Source organism: Mesoplodon mirus (genome assembly GCF_964341445.2).
Source record: "Mesoplodon mirus genome assembly, chromosome: 20".
Taxonomy (NCBI): domain Eukaryota; kingdom Metazoa; phylum Chordata; class Mammalia; order Artiodactyla; family Ziphiidae; genus Mesoplodon; species Mesoplodon mirus.
Window position 1 is genome coordinate 9,132,832 of NC_138996.1, and position 19,884 is coordinate 9,152,715.

The window sequence follows — 19,884 nt, forward strand, 5'->3', positions numbered from 1 at the left end:
GCCTTGTCTTTCTAGACAGAATGCTACTGCACACTTAATAAGACTAGAGTGTAGTGTAAACATAACTTTTATATGCACTGGGAAAACAACAACATTCGTGTTCTCGCTTTACCGCGATTTTCGCTTTATTGCGTGGGCTGGACGGGAACCGCAGTGTCCCCAGAACTGCCGTCTTCTCCGAAGAGGTAGTTTGCTTTGACTTTGACAAAAGCGGGCGCCTGCAATCCCCCTCCTCGCAGTCTCCCCCCCCACCCCACCAGAGTTCAGAGCCGGGCGACCCGCGCGCCCTGCGATGGGTAGCCGTCCCCCCAGCGCCCTCCTTCCTCCCCTCTGCCCGCAGTGGAGAACCTGTACGCGGCCCTGCGGCACATCGACCGCGGCGAGATCGTGAACATGCTGGAGGGCTCGGGCAGGCAGGGCCGCAACCTGAAGCCCGACCGCCGGCCCGCGGACCGGGACTACTCGGCGTCCCCCTCCCAGATGAATGGTGAGTGTCTCCTGGACGAAGGGGCCGAGCCGCCGCCTCCTGACCCTCCCTGGAACCTTCTCTCCCGGTGACCGGAGGTCAGTCTCTCTCTGGACGGGCGGTGGTGAACACAGAGGTGGTGGGGGGGCGCCCGGGGCCCGGGCAGGACGGGAGGAGCCGAGGCCCCGCTCAGCGGCCCCGCGTGCCGCACGCCCCCCAGCTCTGCGCATGCGCGGACCCATTGGCGACCCAGTCGGCCTGGGAGACGCAAGGGCGCTAGATTCTGGCGCAGGTGCCGTGGGGACCAGACAGGGGGCGTCCTGAAGCCCTATTGCGGCCCCTTCTCTGAGACTAAGCGGGATCTTTTCTTCAGCCCGGTCTCTGCTTTTCTCTCCCTTTTTTCTCGCCCCATCTCTTTCCCCTGACTCGTTTTGATGTGGTTCTGCATGCCAAGAAGCCCCCATATGACCGGGCCCCAGGGGGCCCTGCCCTTTGCCCCCAGCACCCACCCCTGCGGCCTTTGAGGACACCTTCCTTTTAGCAGGGGAAGCGGCCGAGTGAGGAGCAGGGCCGGGACCCCCACTGCCCCTCCATCTCTGTCGCTGACCAGGGCCGCAGAAGCAGGGCCTCCCCTGCGGCGGGAGCCGGGAGGCTGGCTTCTATCCCTTGTTTCCTCCTGACTCCACTGCTGAGTCATCAGCCTCTTCTCTAAAATCAGCAAGTTGGGATTAGAGACCTGAGGCTCCTCACAGGCCTTGAAAAGCAATATGGTTCTGTGAACCGGCTCCCACGAGGCCGGCACGTGCCCCATCCCGCAGCTGCGTCGCTGTCCTCCCCCAGCTCCTAGGTCACCAGGCTTCCCGGCCACGCGCACGTGCGCGCGCCGTGTGGGCCCCCGTGGCAGGGGCTTGTGAGTGGAGGGTGGGGACAGGGGCCCTGCTCAGGGGGATGCCGCGCCCCTGACAGGGGTGACTCTCTCACATCCTGTGTCTCCTGAAACATGCCGTCCAGGGCCCCTGGGCACAGGGCTCATCTGTTGACCGCGTCCTGTGGCCTTTCTCTTCTGCCTCTGACCTCACCTGGCCTGCAAGTCCGCTCTCTCCCCCACTGCCTGTCTCCACGGTCTCACCTGGGCCAGGTGTTCAGGGGCCCTCAGCCTCCACTGATGCATGTCACCAAGGGCCCCCGGCCTGATGCTGGGGCGAGCTCGCCGCCTGTTGGGGCCTGTGTGCCCTCGGGGCTGTTCCCATGGAGGAGGCTTGCCCCTCAGACCCAGCGTTGAGGGCTCCCAGGCTGGCCCTCTCCCCGCTCTTGGGGGACCAGCTGGACACAGCAGGGACTGCTAAGTGACCAACTCCCTTTCACAAGGACCGAGGGGAGGGGGCTGAGTGCTGCAAACTGGGGGAAATCAAGTGACAGAACACTTCTCCCTTTTTTATGTGATAACCGGTGACTTGGTTGGGTTTCTTAACATCCCCAGAGCTGTTTCAATCAAGTCAACTCAAGTTTTGGGGGTTTTGTGCCCCAATTCTATGGACACCAGGCCCATAAAATTACATGAGTATAAACAAGGCAGTTACAACAATTAAAAATCTGTCAAGAGGCTAGATTCCATGTCAAGTGTTCTTATCACAATAAAAAAAAAACTGTTTAAAAGGGCAGTTACGGACCCAGGTATTTATGAATGTCTCTGCTGGCCTCAGGATTCCAGTTGGGCCTGGGGACTCTCATCTAACGCCTGAGCAGAGTTCGAGCCCCCGTGGGCCTGGGTCCTGTGCTCCGTGACTGTGGAAAGGCTGTACAGTTGGTCAGCTCATTTGGCAAATATTTTCTGAACACCTGCCATATGCCAGGGGCTGTTCTAAGCAGGGTAGATAAGTCAGTTCTCAAACAGACAGAAAAAAAAAAAAAGAAAGAAAGAAAAAGAAAAGTCCCAAACTCTGCCTTCATGGAGCTTACCTTTTGTGTAGAGAGGCAAACAAAAATATAATATGTAAGTGAATCGTATATTGCGCTAGCAAGTAGATGGTGGGAAAAAACAGACTCAGGCAAGGGGGATCGGAGTGCTGGGCTTGGGGGATTAAATAGTGTGGTGGGAGTGGGTAGCATCTGAACAAAGGCTGGAGGGAGAGAAGGGAGTGGGTGTGCAAACTCGGGAGAGAGCACCCAGACAAGCATCCCGGGCAGTGGCCCTGAGTGGATGTGCCCGGAGCATCCACAGAACGGTGAGGGGCCAGAGGGGAGGAAGAGAGGGCAAGGGCAGCAGGAGGGCGGCTCCTCCAGGCCATCCTGACGACACTGGTTTTACTGGGAGAGTGAGGGAGAGCCGCTGTAGGCTTGGACCAGAGGGGTCACAAGATCTAACAAGTTGACAAGGGATCCTCCCCTGCTTTGGTTGCAGACGTCACACTCTGAATGCTTCTGTGCTTCCTGGCTGCTCTGTCACCTGTCAGCCCTTCTGAACCCCCTCGTCCAGCAGGTGTCCCGGCAAACGCAGGCCGTGTGCCCTGTGTGCACGCTCCCCCAGGCCGGAGCAGACACTCAGAAACAGACGCCCGCTTGGTCCATCCTGCCTTTCTGGGCACCAGAGCTGGCTTCTGTGTATTTTTCCTGCCTTCTTTGCAGTCCCAGGAAGACCATCCCACATGTGGGTGCCCTTCTGGCCCGGAGAGGAGCAGGAGGGATCAGAGGTGGAAGGACGGGGGGACAGCAGCCTCCTGCGCTTCCTCTGGCTTTCTGTCCTGGGCCGGCCCAGGCCTCTGCACCGATGGCCACGGCGGTACCTTGCCTCCTCTGTGCTTTACCTCGTTCTCTGCTCATCTCAGCCTCCCTGTGGACACTCGGGGCAGTGATTCGTTGCTCTGTGGTGTCAGGAAGATAGGAACCTGAGGTCTCTTGTCCCTTCTGGCTCTTCTTGCTGTGTTTGCCTGGACTGGCCAGAGCAGAAGGGGCTTTAAGTCAAAAAGCCAGTTTGCTTCTCTTGCACAGGAAGGAACTACCCCAGGCCCTTGGAACAAACATGAAAAAAAAATTGCCCGTGGAGCAAAAAAAAAGCATGTTCCTAAAAATAAAACAGATTTCTCATGTAAAAGGAAAAAATGGACATCTCACATCCTGTTTGGTCAACTCCACTGGGTTTGATGAGTTGGACACAATGTCTACTTGGAAACACAATATGTCTCATTTCTACGGACTCAGTGAACCCAGCTAGTGAAGTGCGGCTCCTGCCTGAGTTAGGGTTGTCTGTCCACCCTTGTCTGGTTTGCTGCTGACATCAAACTAGTGGGGGCAGCGTTAGGCCTAGGTTAACGGAGACCCAGTGTGACAGCCCAGATGAGGGGAGGCTGGGGGACGGGCCACTGCTGGACGGTTCTGCTCCAAAGCTGTGTGTGTGGTATTACCTGGTGTCCCCAGAAGGCAACCCCAGAGGGGACAGCTCTAGACTGAGGGATGGGCTGGTGACCCAGGTATAGGCAGGGCCACGTGAGACTGCCAGAGAGACAGGCACTTCTGGAGCTCAACCCAGGGGACTCAGCAAACCTTCCCCAGACCGTATGAGATGGTCCTCGCTGAGCATGGCTCCTGTCAGCAGTAATCCCCGCTCCACTGAGTATGGACACCTACAGCCCCACATCCACGCTTGCGGGGGTAAGAGTGGGGTCAGCGGGGTCTTCTGGAGATTGAGAGGGAGCAGGGGCATAGCCCTTAAGCACTGCGACCAGGGGAGGGCCTCCAGGACAAAACACAAGGCAGAAAGAAGTCCTGGGGGAGGGTTGCACAAGTTCTCTTCATGGACACATTTTTGCTTGGGTGAAATTCCATTCACATGAACCCCAGGAAGTTTCAACGTGGAAAAGTCACCAAGAATGAGCCTTGGGTGTTCTGTGACCAGCAGAGTTACCCTCTCCCAGCCTTTATGAAGTCTTACTGAGATTCCCAGGAGTGAACATGTTTATCCGGCCGTATCTGAGGGGCTGTCTGAGACGCATTCCACTTCTGGCCAAGATGAGGCAACAGGGACTGAATATACGCTCCTGCTTGAAACAAGCAAAAAATGGACAAATTATACGAAACAACGGTTTTCGAGACATTGGACATCAGGCAGCAAAGGACAGTGACCTATGAGACATGGAAAATAAATGAGGTGAACCCTACAGTTGCCTAAATCACTGCCTCGAAAGAGTTTCTAAGTCATGGCAGAAGGAGGAGAAATCCAATAAGACTCCCTGGTTAAGGAGAAGTCGCTGGGAGTCCCAGGAGACCAGGGCAGCTAGAGGTCCCTAGAGAGACAGCTGCACAGAGAGAGCTCTGCAGACCTCCAGAAGGTCCCCCGCAAGTTTTGGTTGAATATTAATCATCTACTCCCGAGAGTCAGACTGATCGTTCCCAAACAGTGCATAGGGAGCACAGAATGGTCCTGTCTCAGAAATGAAGAGCGATTAGCCCTAGGTTGATCAATGCTCCTCCCTAATAAACCTTGAAAGCAAAACTCAGAAGGATCAAACTGTTTCCAAGGAACTCAACTACATAACGGAACAAAGTTCAAGAATTGTTACAGGGATACAGAAATACCCAGCACCCAACTAGATAAAAGTCACCACATCCAATTAAAGATAACCAGACATACATACAAAGAGGCAGGGAAACACAACCCATAATAAGGAGAAAAATCAATCAACTGAAACGGATGCAGCTATTAGAATTAGCAGACAAGAATGGTAAAACAGTTAATAACTATTTCAGATGTTTAAAAAGTGAAGTAGAGACTTGGAAGATTTTTTTTTTTTTGACTGTGTTGGGTCTTTGTTGCTGTGCGTGGGCTCTCTCTAGTTGCAGCGAGTGGGGGCTACTGTTTGTTGCGGTGCGCAGGCTTCTCATTGTGGTGGCTTCTCTTGTTGTGGAGTACGGGGTCTAGGCTCACGGGCTTCAGTAGTTGTGACACGTGGGCTCAGTAGTTGTGGCTCACAGGCTCTAGAGCGCAAGCTATGTAGTTGTGGCACATGGGCTTAGTTGCTCCGTGGCATGTGGGATCCTCCCAGACCAGGGCTCAAACCCATGTCCCCTGCATTGGCAGGCGGATTCTTAACCACTGTGCCACCAGGGAAGCCCTGGAAGATATTTTTTAAAGGCCCAAACCAATCACCTAGAGATGAAGCTATAAGGTATAGGATGAATGAAGTACACTGAATGGGATTAGACATTACAGAAGAAGGGAACTTGGCAACATAGCAACAGAAACTCCAAAATGAAACACAGGAAGAAAAAAAAAAAGCATCAGTGAGCTGTGGAGAAATCAAGTGACCTAATATTTGTGAAATTAGAGTTTCCAGCAGAGAAGGGGCTGAAAATGTATTTGAAGAATTAATGGCCCAGAATTTTACAATTTGACAAAAACTGTAAATACACAGATCCAAGAAGTTCAGTTAACTGCATGAAACATGGAAGCTACTATGCCAAGGCACATTTTAAACAAATTGGTCAGAACCGGTGACAGAGAAAGGTTTAAAAGTAGCCAGAGGCAAAAAGCAAGACCTGTTATATACAAGGGGATAAAGATAAGGATTACATAAGATTTCTCATAGGAACAATGGAAGTAAGACAGTGGAACAATACCTTTAAAGTAGAACACATCTTGAAAGAAACACATCTCTGAAGTAACCTAGACTTCTATACCCAGCAAAAATAACTTCCAAAAACGAAGGCAAATAAAGACTTTTCCATACACACAGAACCTGAAAATTCATCACCAGGAGGTGCCTGCTACAAGAAAAGTTTAAAACAAATCCTTCAGGCCAAAGAAAAACAATACCATACAGAAATACAGATCTACGTGAAGGAATGAACTGCCAAAAATGTTAACTATAAGAATAAATACATAATTTTCTTGTTATTTAAATCTCTTTAAAAGATAACTTTTAAACAAAAACAACAATATAATGTTGGGTTTATAGCATGTATAAAAGTAAAATATATTACAACAATGGCACAAAAGTCAAAAAATTTGAGAGAGAAATATGGAAGTATATTACTGTAAGGTTCTTATACTATATGCCAAGCGTTATATAACATCACTTAAAAGTAGACTGTGATAGTTTAAGGATGTATACTAAAAGCCCTAAAGCAACTACTAAAATAATCAAAGAGTTATAACTAATAAACAATCAAAATAGATAAAATGGAAAATTTCAATTAATCCAAAAGAGGAAAAAGAAAACAGATGGGATGAAAGTAGAAATTAGCAAATGACAGGTTTAAACCTAATCATATTAATGATCTCATTAAATGTAAATGACCTAAGTAACCCACATTAAAAGGCAGAGATAGGGACTTCCCTGGTGGCACAGTGGTTAAGAATCCTCCTGCCATTGCAGGGGACACGGGTTCAATCTGTGGTCCGGGAAGATCCCACATGCCACAGAGTAACTAAGCCTGTGAACCACAACTACTGAGCCCACGTGCCACAACTACTGAAGCCCGTGCACCTAGAGCCCACGCTCCGCAGCAAGAGAAGCCACCGTGATGAGAAGCCTGCGCAAAGCAACGAAGAGTAGCCCCCGCTTACTGCAACTAGAGAAAGCCTGAGCACAGCAGTGAAGACCCAAATGCAGCCAAAATTAATTAATTAATTAATTAAAGAAAAAAAGGCAGAGATAGACTGGATATAAAGGTCAATTTCAAATATATACTGCCTATAAGTAATGCCTTTCGAATATAAAAACATAAATTCCTTAAAAGTAAAAAGATGAGTAAATATAAACTGTGTTAACACTAATCAAAAGAAAACTGAAGTGGCTATATTAATATCAGACAAGTAGATTTCAGAACAAATAATATTACCAGGGATAAAGAAAAAAATTCATAATAATAAGTAGTTCATCAAGAGGGCATCACAATCTTTAACTGTTTAGGCACCAGTAATATAGCTATAAATACATGAAGCAAAAACAGAAAAGCACAATGAGAAATAGACAAAACCACAGTCACAGTGGGAGATTTCAATACCCCATCTTGATAGTTGATAGAGCAAGTAGAAAAATGAGTAACCCTATAGAAGACTTGACAACACTGTCATTCATCTTGACCTAACTGACATTAGGAATTGGAATGGGTAGAACATTCCACCCAATAACAGAACACACATTCTTTTCAACTGCTCCTAGAACAAACCAATATAGACCATGTTATAGACTCAATAAATATAAAAGAATTCAAGTCATTCAAAGTATGTTCTCTGACCACAGTGAAATTAAATTACAAGTCAATAACTGAAAGCTACATGGGAAATCTCAAACATATGGAAACTAAATCATACACTTCCAAATAACCCATGGGTCAAAGAAGAGAGCAAAAAGGAAATTAGAAAGTATTTTGAATCAAGATATCAAAATGTATGGTATGCCAGTAAAGCAGTATTAGGGAGAAATTTATAGCACTAAATGTCCACATTAAAAAAGAGAAAAGTTCTCAAGTCAGTGACCTCAGCTTTATAATATCTTAAGATATTGGAAAAAGAAGAGCAAATTAAACCCAAAGTAAGCAGAAGGGAGATAATAAAGATCAGAGTGGAAATCAATGAAGTTGAGAACAGAAAACACTAGGGAAAATCAATAAAACCAAAAGCTGGTTTTTTGAAATGATCAATAAATCGATAAGCATCCAGCCAGACTGAGAGAGGCAACATCACTAAAGACTGAAGAAAACTGTAATTCCAAAAGATACATGCACCCCAATGTTCATTGCAGCACTATTCACAATAGCCAAGACATGGAAGCAACCTAAGTGTGCATCAACAGATGAATGGATAAGGAAGATGTGGTACATATATACAATGGAATATTAGTCAGCCATAAAAAAATGAAATAATGCCATTGCAGCAACATGGATGGACCTAGAGATTATCATACTAAGTGAAGTAAGTCAGAAAGAGAAAGACAGGGGGCTTCCTTGGTGGCACATTGGTTAAGAATCCACCTGCCATTGCAGGGGACACGGGTTTGAGCCCAGGTCCGGGAAGATTCCACATGCTGTGGAGCAACGAAGCCCATGCACCACAACTACTGAGCCTGTGCTCTAGAGCCCGTGAGCCACAACTACTGAGCCCGCGCCACAACTGCTGAAACACACGTGCCTAGAGCCCGTGCTCTGCAACAAGAGAAGCCACTGCAATGAGAAGGCCACGCACGGCGATGGAGAGTAGCCCCCACTCACCACAACTAGAGAAAGCCCGCGCACAGCAATGAAGACCCAATGCAGCCAATAAATAAATAAATAAATTTATTTATTTATTTTAAAAAAGAAAGAGAAAGACAAATACCATATGATATGACTTATATGCGGAATCTAAAATATGACACAAATGAACGTATCTATGAAACAGAAACAGATTCACAGACATAGAGAACAGACTTGTGGTTGCCAAGGGGGAGGGAGGATGGGGGAAGGGTGGATGGGAGGCTGGGATTAGTAGATGCAAACTATTACGTACAGAATGGATAAACAACAAGGTCCTAGTGTATAGCACAGGGAACTATATTCAATATCCTGTGATAAACCATGATAGAAAAAAACTATGAAAAAGAATGCATGTTTATGTATAACTGAATCGCTTTGCTGTACAGTAGAAATTAACACAACATTGTAAATCAACTATACTTCAATAAAATAAATTTTTTAAAAAACCAATATTCCCACCAAGAAAACTCCAAGCCCAGAGGACTTAAGTGGTGAATGCTACCAGACATTTAAGGAAGAAATAACTCATTAAGAAAACTGTAAAGGACATAATACTTCCCAACTCATTCTATGAGGCCAGCGTTACATTTTTGGTCAAAAAAAAAGCCATTACAGGAAAACTACAGACCAACATCCTTCATGAATACTCATGCAAAAAAAATCTAAACTAAATTTTAGCAAATCAAATCCAACACTATTTAAAAGGATAGTGCATCATGACCAAGTGAGGTTTATCCAAGGAATGCAAAATGGTTGAATATTCTAAAATAAATCAGTATCTGGTTCTGCATGTAAGGAGCTTGGATGTCACCACTCCATGCTAACAACAAATAAAAAGCTACACGGTTTGAAAAATCAGTAACTCTTCTAGGGTCTGTAAAAGAAGTGAGGACTTAGGTCAAATCGCTGTCCCTGAAATTGGAGAGTCTGATAGCAGAGCCCTAAAAGGCACCTACAAAAAACCTGAAGCTAGCATTACACTTAATGTTGAAAGACTGAGTGCTTTCCCTCTAAGTGCAGTAACAAGCCCATGATGTCTGCTCCCCTGGCTTCTGTTCAAGCTTGTCCTAAAGGTGCTGCCCGTACAATAAGGCAAGTAAGAGAAATAAAAGGCAGCCAGATTGGAGAGGAAGAAGTAAACTGTCTTTGTTCACAGACAACATGATATATATAAAAATCCAATGGAATCTAACAAATGAGTTTGGTAAGGTTGCAGGATACAGTTTCAGTATATTAAGAAATCAGTTGAATTCTATATACTAGGAATGAACAAGTGGAAATTGAAATTGAAAAAAGAATACCCTTTATGATAGCACTGAAAAAAATTGAAACACTTGGAGCTGAATCTGATAAAAGATGTGAAAGACACACATTGAAAACTACAAAATGTTGCCCAGAGGAATTTAAAAAGACCTAAATAAATGTAGAGATACACCCGTGTTCATGGGTCAGAAGACTCGATACTTTGTCAGTTCTCCCTGAAACAATCTATATATCTGATGCAACCCCAGTCAAAATCCCAGTAGGCTTTTCTGTGGAAAGTGACAAAGTGGTTCTAAAATTCATATGGAAAAGACCTAGAACATCCAAAACAGCTTTGAAAAAGAACAAAGTTGGAGGACTTACACTGACTTCAAAATTTATTACAAAGCTACAGTGATCAATATGGAGTGGTGTTGCCATAAAGACAGATAAGTCAGTGGAACACAATAGAATCCAGAAATAATAAAACCACACATATAGGAACAACTGATCTTCAGCAAAGGTGCAAAGGCAATTCAGTGAATAATCTTTACAATATGTGTGCTGGAACACTTGAATATTCATATGCAGAAATGAACTGGGATTCACACCTTACATCACATACAAAAATTACCTCAAAATGGATCATAGATTAAATGTAAAACCTGTGACTATAAAAATTCTTGGTTAAACATAAGAGAAAACCTTAGAGATCTTGGATAAGGCAAATATTTCTTAGGTCCAACACCAAAAGTACAATCCATAAAGGAACAAATGGATAAGTTGGACTTCATCAAAGTTTAAAACTTCTGCACTTTAAAATGCACAGTTTAAAAAAAATGAAGAAAAAAAAAACCCAAGCTACTGATTGGGAGAAAGTATTGGCAAATAATCATCTGATATAGGACTTGTATCCACAATACATAAAGAACTCTCAAAACTCAATAATAAGAAAACAACCCAAGTTTTAGAGTGAGCAAAAGATTTGAACTTAACCCAGAAGATAGACAAATAGCAAATAAGCACACAAAAAGATGCTCAGCATCATTAATCATCAGAGAAATACAAATTAAAACTATAAGTAGATACGCTACGCATCTATAAGAAGAGCTAGAATAAAAAACAAAAAAAACCCCAACATACCAAGTGTTGAGGAGGATGTGGAGGAACTGGGAGCCCGTGCGCTGCTCGTGGGGATGTAAATGGGACAATCACTTTGGAAAAAACTTTGGTTGTTTCTTAAAAAGTTAAACATATACCTACAGTGTGATCTAGACATTCAGCAATAACAATGGATGAATTATCAATACATGCAACAACATGGATGAAATTAGGCTGAGTGAAAAAAAAAACAGACAAAAAGGATTCCACACTGTATAGTTCCATTTATATAAAATTCTGGCAAATGCAACAACTGTATAGTGACAGAAAGCAGCTTAGTGGTTACCTGGGAGTGGGGTGGCAGAGTGAAGGATCACAAAGAATCCTGAGGAAACCTTTCAGGGATGATGAATGGCCCTTCTCTTCACTGTGGTGATGGTTTCCTGGGTGTTTCCCTGTATCAGAAATGATCAGATTATCTACTTTAAATATGTGGCTTTATTGTATGCCAACTATACCTCCATGAAGCTATCTTTAAAATATATTAATGGCAAAATCTAGTGAAAGGACCACTCTCACTGTGTTCCTTAAGCAAGCTGCTAAATCTCTAGTTTCCTCATCTATAAAGTAGGAATAATGTTGTTGTGACCATTAAAAATAACATGTTGGATATATTTCATATGAAAGAGAGCTCAATTAGTAATGGTAATAATAGAATAATGCTTTCAAGAAGAAAAAAAGTTATGTGATTCTTAAATGTTCTGTTCGCAGATATCTGGAGAGATTTCTGTAGAGGGTTGGAAGGCCATTGCCCTGGTTTCCCAGTTAGGTCATAGTTTCACGTGCAGTGACTTGGTGTTACTGTCGTGGGAAGATCTGACCCACCCATTTCCCCCACCACCCTCCTCTCTTTGTCCCTCCTAGTCTGGCCAGAGCTGGAGGGGTCCCTTGGTCCCTGTCACTGCACAGCCCTACCCCCAGCCAACCCCCCCCCGCCATGGTCTGTTTCTCGTTCTCCTAATTTTGGAATCTGGAACCACGTAGACTTGTAGAGATCAGTCAGGAGAAAAACTCTCCGGAAAGATTACAAGGGAGAATGAATGTCAAGCACGTGGCCTGGCTGCCGGCACCTTGAACACCTGTAATTGTTGGCAATTTCGGTTTCACTGCATATGGGCTAGGTCATCGGTTCTGGCTCCCGTGTCCCCCTCACATCTGAAAGCTCTGCACTGGGACAGCATAGACAGGTTCCCTGTCCTTGGAGTTGACAGTCATGCGAACCAGGACAGGCTCAAGGATGGGGGAGTCCAAGGTGGGCTGGAGTCGTTGGGAAAACGTCGTGAAAGAAAGAGGACAAAGAGGACCTGTCGTGTGTGTGTGTGTCTGTGTGTTTATAATCCCCAACCCTTTAGCATGTATGGTACCTGGCATGGAAGCAGACCTCAGTTCATATTTTCTGGTTGAAGAAGTGAGTGAAGGAGGACAGCTGAGTTCTATCAGAAGCAGAGAAGCTGGAGGACAGGAGCTGAGGCCCAGCTGGGAGTGACGAGGGCCCCTCTGGCCAGGAGAGAGGTTAAGCCAGATGCAGGGGTGGGGAGCAGTGAGGGCTGAATGGCAGGATGAAGGTTGCGGACACTGGGTTAGGGGCCTCTCGGGACGTGGCAGGAAGGTCCCTGGAGACCCTGCAGGGGCAGCCCCACCCACGCCCAGGGTTCCCTTCAGCTCTGCTGGATCTTCAGGGGTTGTGGGCACACACCTGCTTCCGGGTCCCCAGACAGGCTGGGCCCAGTGGAGAATCCTGCCTTCTAGGCCCCCCTCAGACTGGCACCTGCTCCAAAGGGGAGGCAGAGGCCCTCTTCCGCTGCTGCAGGGACCGTCCCCCCGAAGCTGGAGGAGAGCAGAGGCCCCACCCAAGGGACCCCCGTCCAGAACACGCACACTGATCCCACACTTAAACCTGCTTTCTCCCTCAGCATCCTGGTCTGCACACCAGACCCAACCAGGAGACTATCAGGGACTCGTGTCCGAGCCCGTCCCCAGGGAACAGGCTTGGGAACAGGCTTTGCTGACCACAGGGCTGCGCGGTAGGGGCCTGGGCCCGCTGGCTCCCTTCCCCCGGGTCACAGCTGACCTGGTGGGACCGGCAGGCAGAGTTCTGAGGAAACAGCATTGTGCCTGGGACCTCGTGCGCCCTCTGACCTGGCCTCCTCCTGTGAGCCCTGAGGACCCTCCCTTGTGCCACTTTGGCTCATTCACGGTTCCTGGAACCCATACACCGCTTGCGGATAAGTGACTTCATCCCACACCTAGCGGTTTCCCGTTTGACCACCGCACGGAGGTCTGTGGATGCTCAGTGTGCTCGCCAGAACCCCCAGGGCTCGGCCCCCTCCCTTGGAGGTGCATTCCTAACAGAGCCCCCAAGGGCTGTGCCCAAGGGACGCTGGTGCAAAGAGAGAGCAGCCCTGCCTTCCGCGCGGCCGCTAAGCAGTGGGGCTTTCACGTGATTGCGGACGGCTCGAGCTCCAGCCTCTGGATCAAGACGTCTTGATCCCCGCTCTGGACCGGAAGAGAAAGCATTCCAACCTCTTCTCTTTGCGTCCAGCAAAGGAGCCCCCTCCCCGCCCTCACCCCTGGCTGCCCCCTCTTCCTCAGCCCCCAGAGCCTTGTTCTCTTGCCCGGGTGCCTGGGCAGAAGCCACAAGGCTTGGGAAGGCCCGCACCGCCGGAATGCGCATGCGCGTCAGTGGCCGTGCCTGAGCGCGCGTGACCGGCACGTGAGCGCGTGTGATGGAAGGTCACAGCTGGAGCATGTCGCCCTCTGTCTGCCCATCCAGGTTACTCCTCGCTGCAGGACGAGCTGCTGTCCCCCGCCTCCCTGCACTACGCGCTCCCCTCTCCGCTGCGCGCAGACCAGTACTGGAACGAGGTGGCCGTCCTAGACGCCATCCCCTTGGCGGGCACGGAGCATGACGCCATGCTGGAGATGTCTGACATGCAGGTGTGGTCCGCGGGCGTCACGCCCTCGTTGGTCACTGCTGAGGACTCCTCTCTGGAGTGCAGCAAGGCCGAGGACTCGGACGCCACCGGCCACGAGTGGAAGCTGGAGGGGGCGCTCTCCGAGGGACCCCAGGGCCCCATGCTGGGCTCTCTGGACCTCGTGGAGGACGACACAGTGGATTCAGATGCCACAAATGGCCTTATCGATTTGCTTGACCAGGAGGAAGGTCAGAGGTCAGAAGAGAAGCTGCCAGGTCATGAGAGGCAGGAGGACTCGACAGGTGCAGGGCAGGGCTCAGGGAATGAAGTGTCTCTTGTTTCAGGCCAGCAGAGGGTACAAGCCCACATCACAGAATCCCACACCGTGAGTCGGGTGATGGACTCCAGCCAGGACAGGTAAGGGCTGGGCCGCCGTGCGGGATGCCTTTCACCGTCCTGGGCTTCTGGCAGGGGATTACTGTGCCTGGCAGCGAGTACAGAGGGAACTCGGGCGCCACTGTCCCCTGTGTTCTAAACACACTGGAGCAAATAAATACAGTAAGGCGCCCGCTCGCTTCTGAAGCTGCCCAGCCCGCGCTCAGGCCTCTGTCTTGTGAGAGTGGAGCTTGTCTGCAAAGGCCAGTCCCTCCCCAAGAACCACGCCCCACGCCCCCCTCGCCAACCCCATCTTTCGGCCAGCGGGAGAGAGGCTGAGGGTGTTGGGAGAGGGGAGAGCGTCCTTGGGAGAGAGATTGTAAGGCTGGGAGAAGCCACGTCCCTGAAGTACAGCTGAGCTGGGTGCTCCGGGCCCCTGTCGCTGTTGTGTGTTGATTGCCGAAATGAAACCGTATTTGGAAACCTAGAAGCACCAGGGCCCAGGGGAGCTATGTGTGCGGTCACACAGCCTGCGTGTGACAGAGCTGACAAGGCTGCCCTTTCCTCTGACGCCCTTTTGAAGGAGTGAGGCCAGCGGGCTTATCAGGGGCAGCACAGAGCTTCAGCTGTTGAAGATGCTTATTCTCCTGGGTAGCTCTTTACCCCCCTTCCTGCGATGAGAAGGCCTGTGATGACAGGTCCAGCAGCAGGATGCCCGTTGGCAGTGCAGGCAGATGGCCTGATGCCCCTCTGAGACACAGAGGCCCCAGGCCACGTGCATGCAGTGGACATCCGCCACACTCCAGCGCTGGGCTGAGTGCAGAGGGGGGCTTGGAGCGAGAGAGACAGACAGTGACAGGTATGGCCTTGGCCTCCGGGGCCGGCACAGGAGGGGAGTGACAAAGGCCTTTTCCTCCGTGTTGCTTTGCTGCCTGAATTTCCCTAAGCAAGGAGATAGTTCCTGTGCTCCCAGAAGGCTGTGGCCACCCAGGGAGCTCAGATCCAGCCAGGCCGTGGGAAATCTATTCTCATTTCCTCTTCCCACCCGCATCCTCCTCCAAGAAGCCCGGGCAGACGGCCCTTCCCCAGGCTCCACTCAGTATGGCCCGCATCCCCCAGCAGGAGGGAAAACAGAGTCGCTTAGGAGACAAGACAGCAAGGATTCATGTAGTGTCCCAAAGTTATCCTTCGATGCATCGGGAAAATTGGGCACACTGGGCTGTGAGGATTCAAAGTGAAATCCGACCTTCCAACCACTCGGGCGACGGCCGTTCACTCAACAAGCACTGACTGGATGCTCCTGTGTGCCGCCCACTGCACCACTGACGGCAGGGTCCCTAGACGGGGACCAGAGGCCTGGGGGCCGGGCTGTGACCCGGGCCTCGGAACGTCACAGGACGGCTCCGTGACCCGGGCCTCGGAACGTCACAGGACGGCTCCGTGGCCCGGGCCTCGGAACGTCACAGGACGGCTCCGTGGCCCGGGCCTCGGAACGTCACAGGACGGCTCCGTGGCCCGGGCCTCGGAACGTCACAGCACGGCTCCGTGGCCCGGGCCTCGGAACGTCACAGGACGGCTCCGTGGCCCGGGCCTCGGAACGTCACAGGACGGCTCCGTGACCCGGGCCTCGGAACGTTACAGGACGGCTCTGTGACCCGGGTCAGCCCTCCCGTGGGGACAGAGGACTTTCATTCACTCACTCAACAGTGTGTATTGAATGCCTACTGTGTGCCAGGCCCCTGTATGAAGAGCCTCGGAGCCTGGGTGTGGCATTGAGCAAAGCAGATAGTCTCTACCTGCAAGACGTTGATGTTCTAGTGGGGAGACGGACCATAAAAACAGATAAAGTAAATGGAATTACAAGAGAGATGCTAAGTAATGCTAAGTGCTAAACAGAAGAATAAAGCAGGGAAGGGGGTGGTTGAAATCATGGACGGGGCGGGCAGGGACACCTGAGAGTGACCCGCGGGAAAGACCTAAAGGAATTCAGGTGATGAATGATGTGAACGCCTGAGCGGAGCCAGCAGAAAGCCCAGCCAGGGCAGAGGCCTCGGAGCAGAGTGCGCCCCGCACATTCGAGGGGCAGCGAGAAGGTGCCTGTGCCTAGAGCAGGGTGGTCACGGGAGATGAGGTCAGGGAAGTGATGGGGCCGGACATGTCAGACCTTGGGGTCCTGGAAAGACTGGCATTTCCTGGGTGGGATGGAGAACCACTGGAGGGTTTTGAGCAGAGGAATGAGGTGATCTGGCCACGGCTGGCCACAGCCAAGGGCAGAGGCAGGAAGATGAGCTGGAAGCAAGAGTCGATGGTGACGTGGACCAAGATGGTGGCAGTTTGGTGGCCAGGAGTGGTTGTGTTCAGGGTGTGTTTTTGAAAGTTGAACCAAAAGGGTTTCCTGGCAAATAAGATATACAGTGTGAGAGAAAGAGGGACGTCCAAGACGACACGGGTGTCCTTGACCTGACACCTGGAGGCACGAGGTTGCCATCTGCTGCAGTGGGAGGACGGCTGGAACAGGTCCGGGGAGAAGACCCTAAGTGTGAACTTGGCCGGGCTGCCCATGCGATGCCCGTCAGAAACCCCAAGGACAGACGTCGAGGGGGCAGTTGGACACGCACACCTGCAGCTCAAGGAAGAGATGCTGGGGACCCACATCTGGGGTTAAGGCCACGGGTTGAATGAGCTTGCGGAGGACGTGGGTGTAGACAGAGAAGAACTGAGTCTGGGGCCTTCCAGGGTCAGAAGCCAGGGAAATTAGGAGGATGCCACAAGGGATGCCGAGAAGGAACGGCCAGAGAGGGAGGGAAAAACAGGCAAATGTGTCCCGGAGGCCGTGGAAGAGCCTGCTTCAAGGGGGGAGGGATGATCATTTTGCCAGCTGAGCCCAGGCGTGAGGACCGTGCAGTGGGAGTGACCTGAGGAGCTGGAGGCTGGTGGGTGGGATGATGGGTGTGGGGACCCAGATGACTGGACCGTGAGCCACGTGCCTCGGGAGCCCAGAGCGTGGAGCCGTCCATTCACAGGGCGGGGCCCAGCACCACCGGTGTCCGTGGCCCTCTCCACCGGGACAGCAAGGATGGCCCACGTGGGCCTCTCTGGACAGGGCAGTCCCTGTGCGATAGCTCACGCTCTCCCGACCTCCAGTGGGCAGTACAGGATCCGTCCTGGATGGGCCAGGGCTCTGGAGGGGGAGGGTCTCTGAGAGCGGAGACTGGGGGTGACTGGTGTCCTTGGTCTCTTCCTGGGCCCCAGACTGCAGGACTGGGATGCGGAAGGCTCCATCGTCTCCTATCTGCAAGAGGCCACACGAGGCTCCTGGGGGGAGGAGGCCCTGCAAGGCCCACACTCCTTCCAGAGAACCATGAGCAGGTCTTGGGAGCACGAAGAGGTCCTGGGCTCTGCACCGGAGCGCACACACACGGAGCAGCCCGAGGCCGACAGGGACCGGAGACCACAGGGCCCCAGCGAGTGGATGCAGGAGGCTGTCAGCACCTTCTCCCACCACGTAAAGGTGAGAGCCCGCAGGGAGCCGCCACTGATGCTCCAGCCAGAGGGCCAGGCCTGGGGCAGCTGCTCACTTGCTCAGGCCCCTCGCCGGGCGTGTTTTCCGGCTTTAAAAATTGTGGCAGTGGCTTCTCTTTTTCTCTTTCCACGTGTCTGCCTCCTTGATCCCTGAGAGGGAGGGGAGGGGCTCACCTTGATGGAGCTCCAGAGACTTCCAGGCACCTCCCCTCCACTGCCCTCCAGATCCCAAGGTCACAGGGTCAGAGGTCGGCTTTGCAGGGCCGGCGCCAAAGCCGTAGTTTTGTTTGCTTGCTTTTTCCGTCGTGGTTTAGGAAGAAGGGCTTATTAGCCCAGAGACCCGGAGGCCAGGCTAACTCGGGTCCCACCGTGTCTGTAGGGACGAGGACCAGCCACTCTCCCACCCCGGGTTCCCTCGTGTGAACGAGGTAGAGAAAGGATTGTCGCCAGGGTTCACTGGGGACTCCTTGCCCGTGCGGGTGGGCTCCCCGGGTGGAACAGGCTGGGACCGAGGGCGCGATCCCAGCACAGGCTCCAGCTGCCTGCACCCTCCGCCCTCCAGGCCTCCCTTCAGTCCTCCCTACTTATTTATTTTATTTATTAGCTTTTATCTTCACTCCCCATTCCCACAGACATCATTTTAATGTGGTTTTGGAAACAGTTTTATTATGAAAGATTGCAAATAGGTACCAAACCAGACAGAAGAGTCTGTTACCTTTGCGCGCACCCAGAGCCCAGGCGCTGCCACTGCCTGCTGGCGGCCCCCTGGTTTCATCGCCGCCCACCCCCGAGGGGTCCCCCCACGTTATCTTGACGTTAATCCCAGACATCTTACGAACGTGTCTTTTTAATTCATGCGTTTTTATAAAGTTCGCGTCGCTGCTCTGTGCACGTGTGGTTTTAACACGTACGTGACAATGTACGCGCCTCCCTGGTTTCTTCTCTTCGGTCAGCATCGGTTCCTCATCCTCCCTCCCCTCCACTGCCCTCTCCTCCCCTCCCCTCACTCCTGTCCGAGCCCGAGCCTCGAAAACACTTCTGAGGACCCCAGGGCTCCGCGATGACCTGGGCTGCTGGCTGCCAAGCGCTGCCAGCAATTAAACAGGGTGGTATTTAGAAGGCGTCCCTGCCGAGTCCGCACCCCTGACAGCTGGGCGGCTGCACCCACTTTTTAACCCCAGGCCACCCCGTGCGTTCTTGGCCGAGGGGCTGTTCCGCGGGACCCTCTGCTGCCCCTCCCGGTAGTGAGCGCTTGTCCCAGAGCACAGATGGCCCCCCTCCAGGTCTGTGCCCGCCCTCCCGCCCGGAGTCCTGGGGAAGGAGCGTCTCTGCGGTTGGCTTTGGTGAGGGGAGGCCTGGAGAGGAAGCAGGACCACCCCAGGGGAGCGCGAGAGAAACCCTCTAGGTCATTGGGCCTAACTGCCTCATTTGCAAATGGGGAAACTGAGGCCCAGGAGGCCGACGTCAGGCCCAGGAGAGTCTGGGACCTCCTGATCCCCAGTCCCAGTGAGCCGGCACCTCCCTGTGTAGGGTGGATGGGAGGGTAGGTGAGCTGTTTCCTAATCATCTGCCGGGGCTCCAGGGGTTGATAATGAGCCCTGTTTAAGGTGACAGTTTGCAAAGCACCTATTTGCTAGTATTTCCAGTGAGTCTCAAAAAACACGGGGTCGGGGAGTGGGGTATAACTGGGGGCCTGAACCTGCAAGGCAGCCAGTCCCTCTCTGCGGCCCTGGTGGGCAGCATCTGACCTTGAACTCCTAGGCTGGGCTCAGACCCAGGGCTCTCGTGCCCCCTTGCACGTGTGGCTTCTGTGTCCCAGGTGCTCTCTTGTGGAGGTGAGGCAAGATTGTGCCAGGGTCGGAGCTGGAAATCTGACCCTCGTTTCCTTACTCTTTCACGTAGCAAGTTATCAACCTCTCTGTGCCTCCGTTTCCTTTGTGTGAGATGGGAAAATCAGAGCCGCGATGGGGG

General features: G+C 51.3%; 1 protein-coding gene across 3 annotated transcripts in view; it reads left to right on the forward strand.

Annotated features, from left to right (window-relative positions):
* The window catches only part of ANK1 (ankyrin 1), a gene marked incomplete at both ends in the record, with an annotated part of 100,498 nt that overhangs the window by 70,546 nt on the left and 10,068 nt on the right, over window positions 1-19,884 (forward strand). For 2 of the 3 annotated variants that reach the window (XM_082608493.1, XM_082608494.1), the window contains 3 exons: window positions 341-487; window positions 13,875-14,433; window positions 17,644-17,902. In XM_082608493.1, the coding sequence (XP_082464619.1) occupies window positions 341-487; window positions 13,875-14,433; window positions 17,644-17,902 (965 nt within the window). The remainder of the gene's footprint in view (window positions 1-340; window positions 488-13,874; window positions 14,434-17,643; window positions 17,903-19,884) is intronic. The other variant, XM_082608495.1, reaches the window with a different exon arrangement.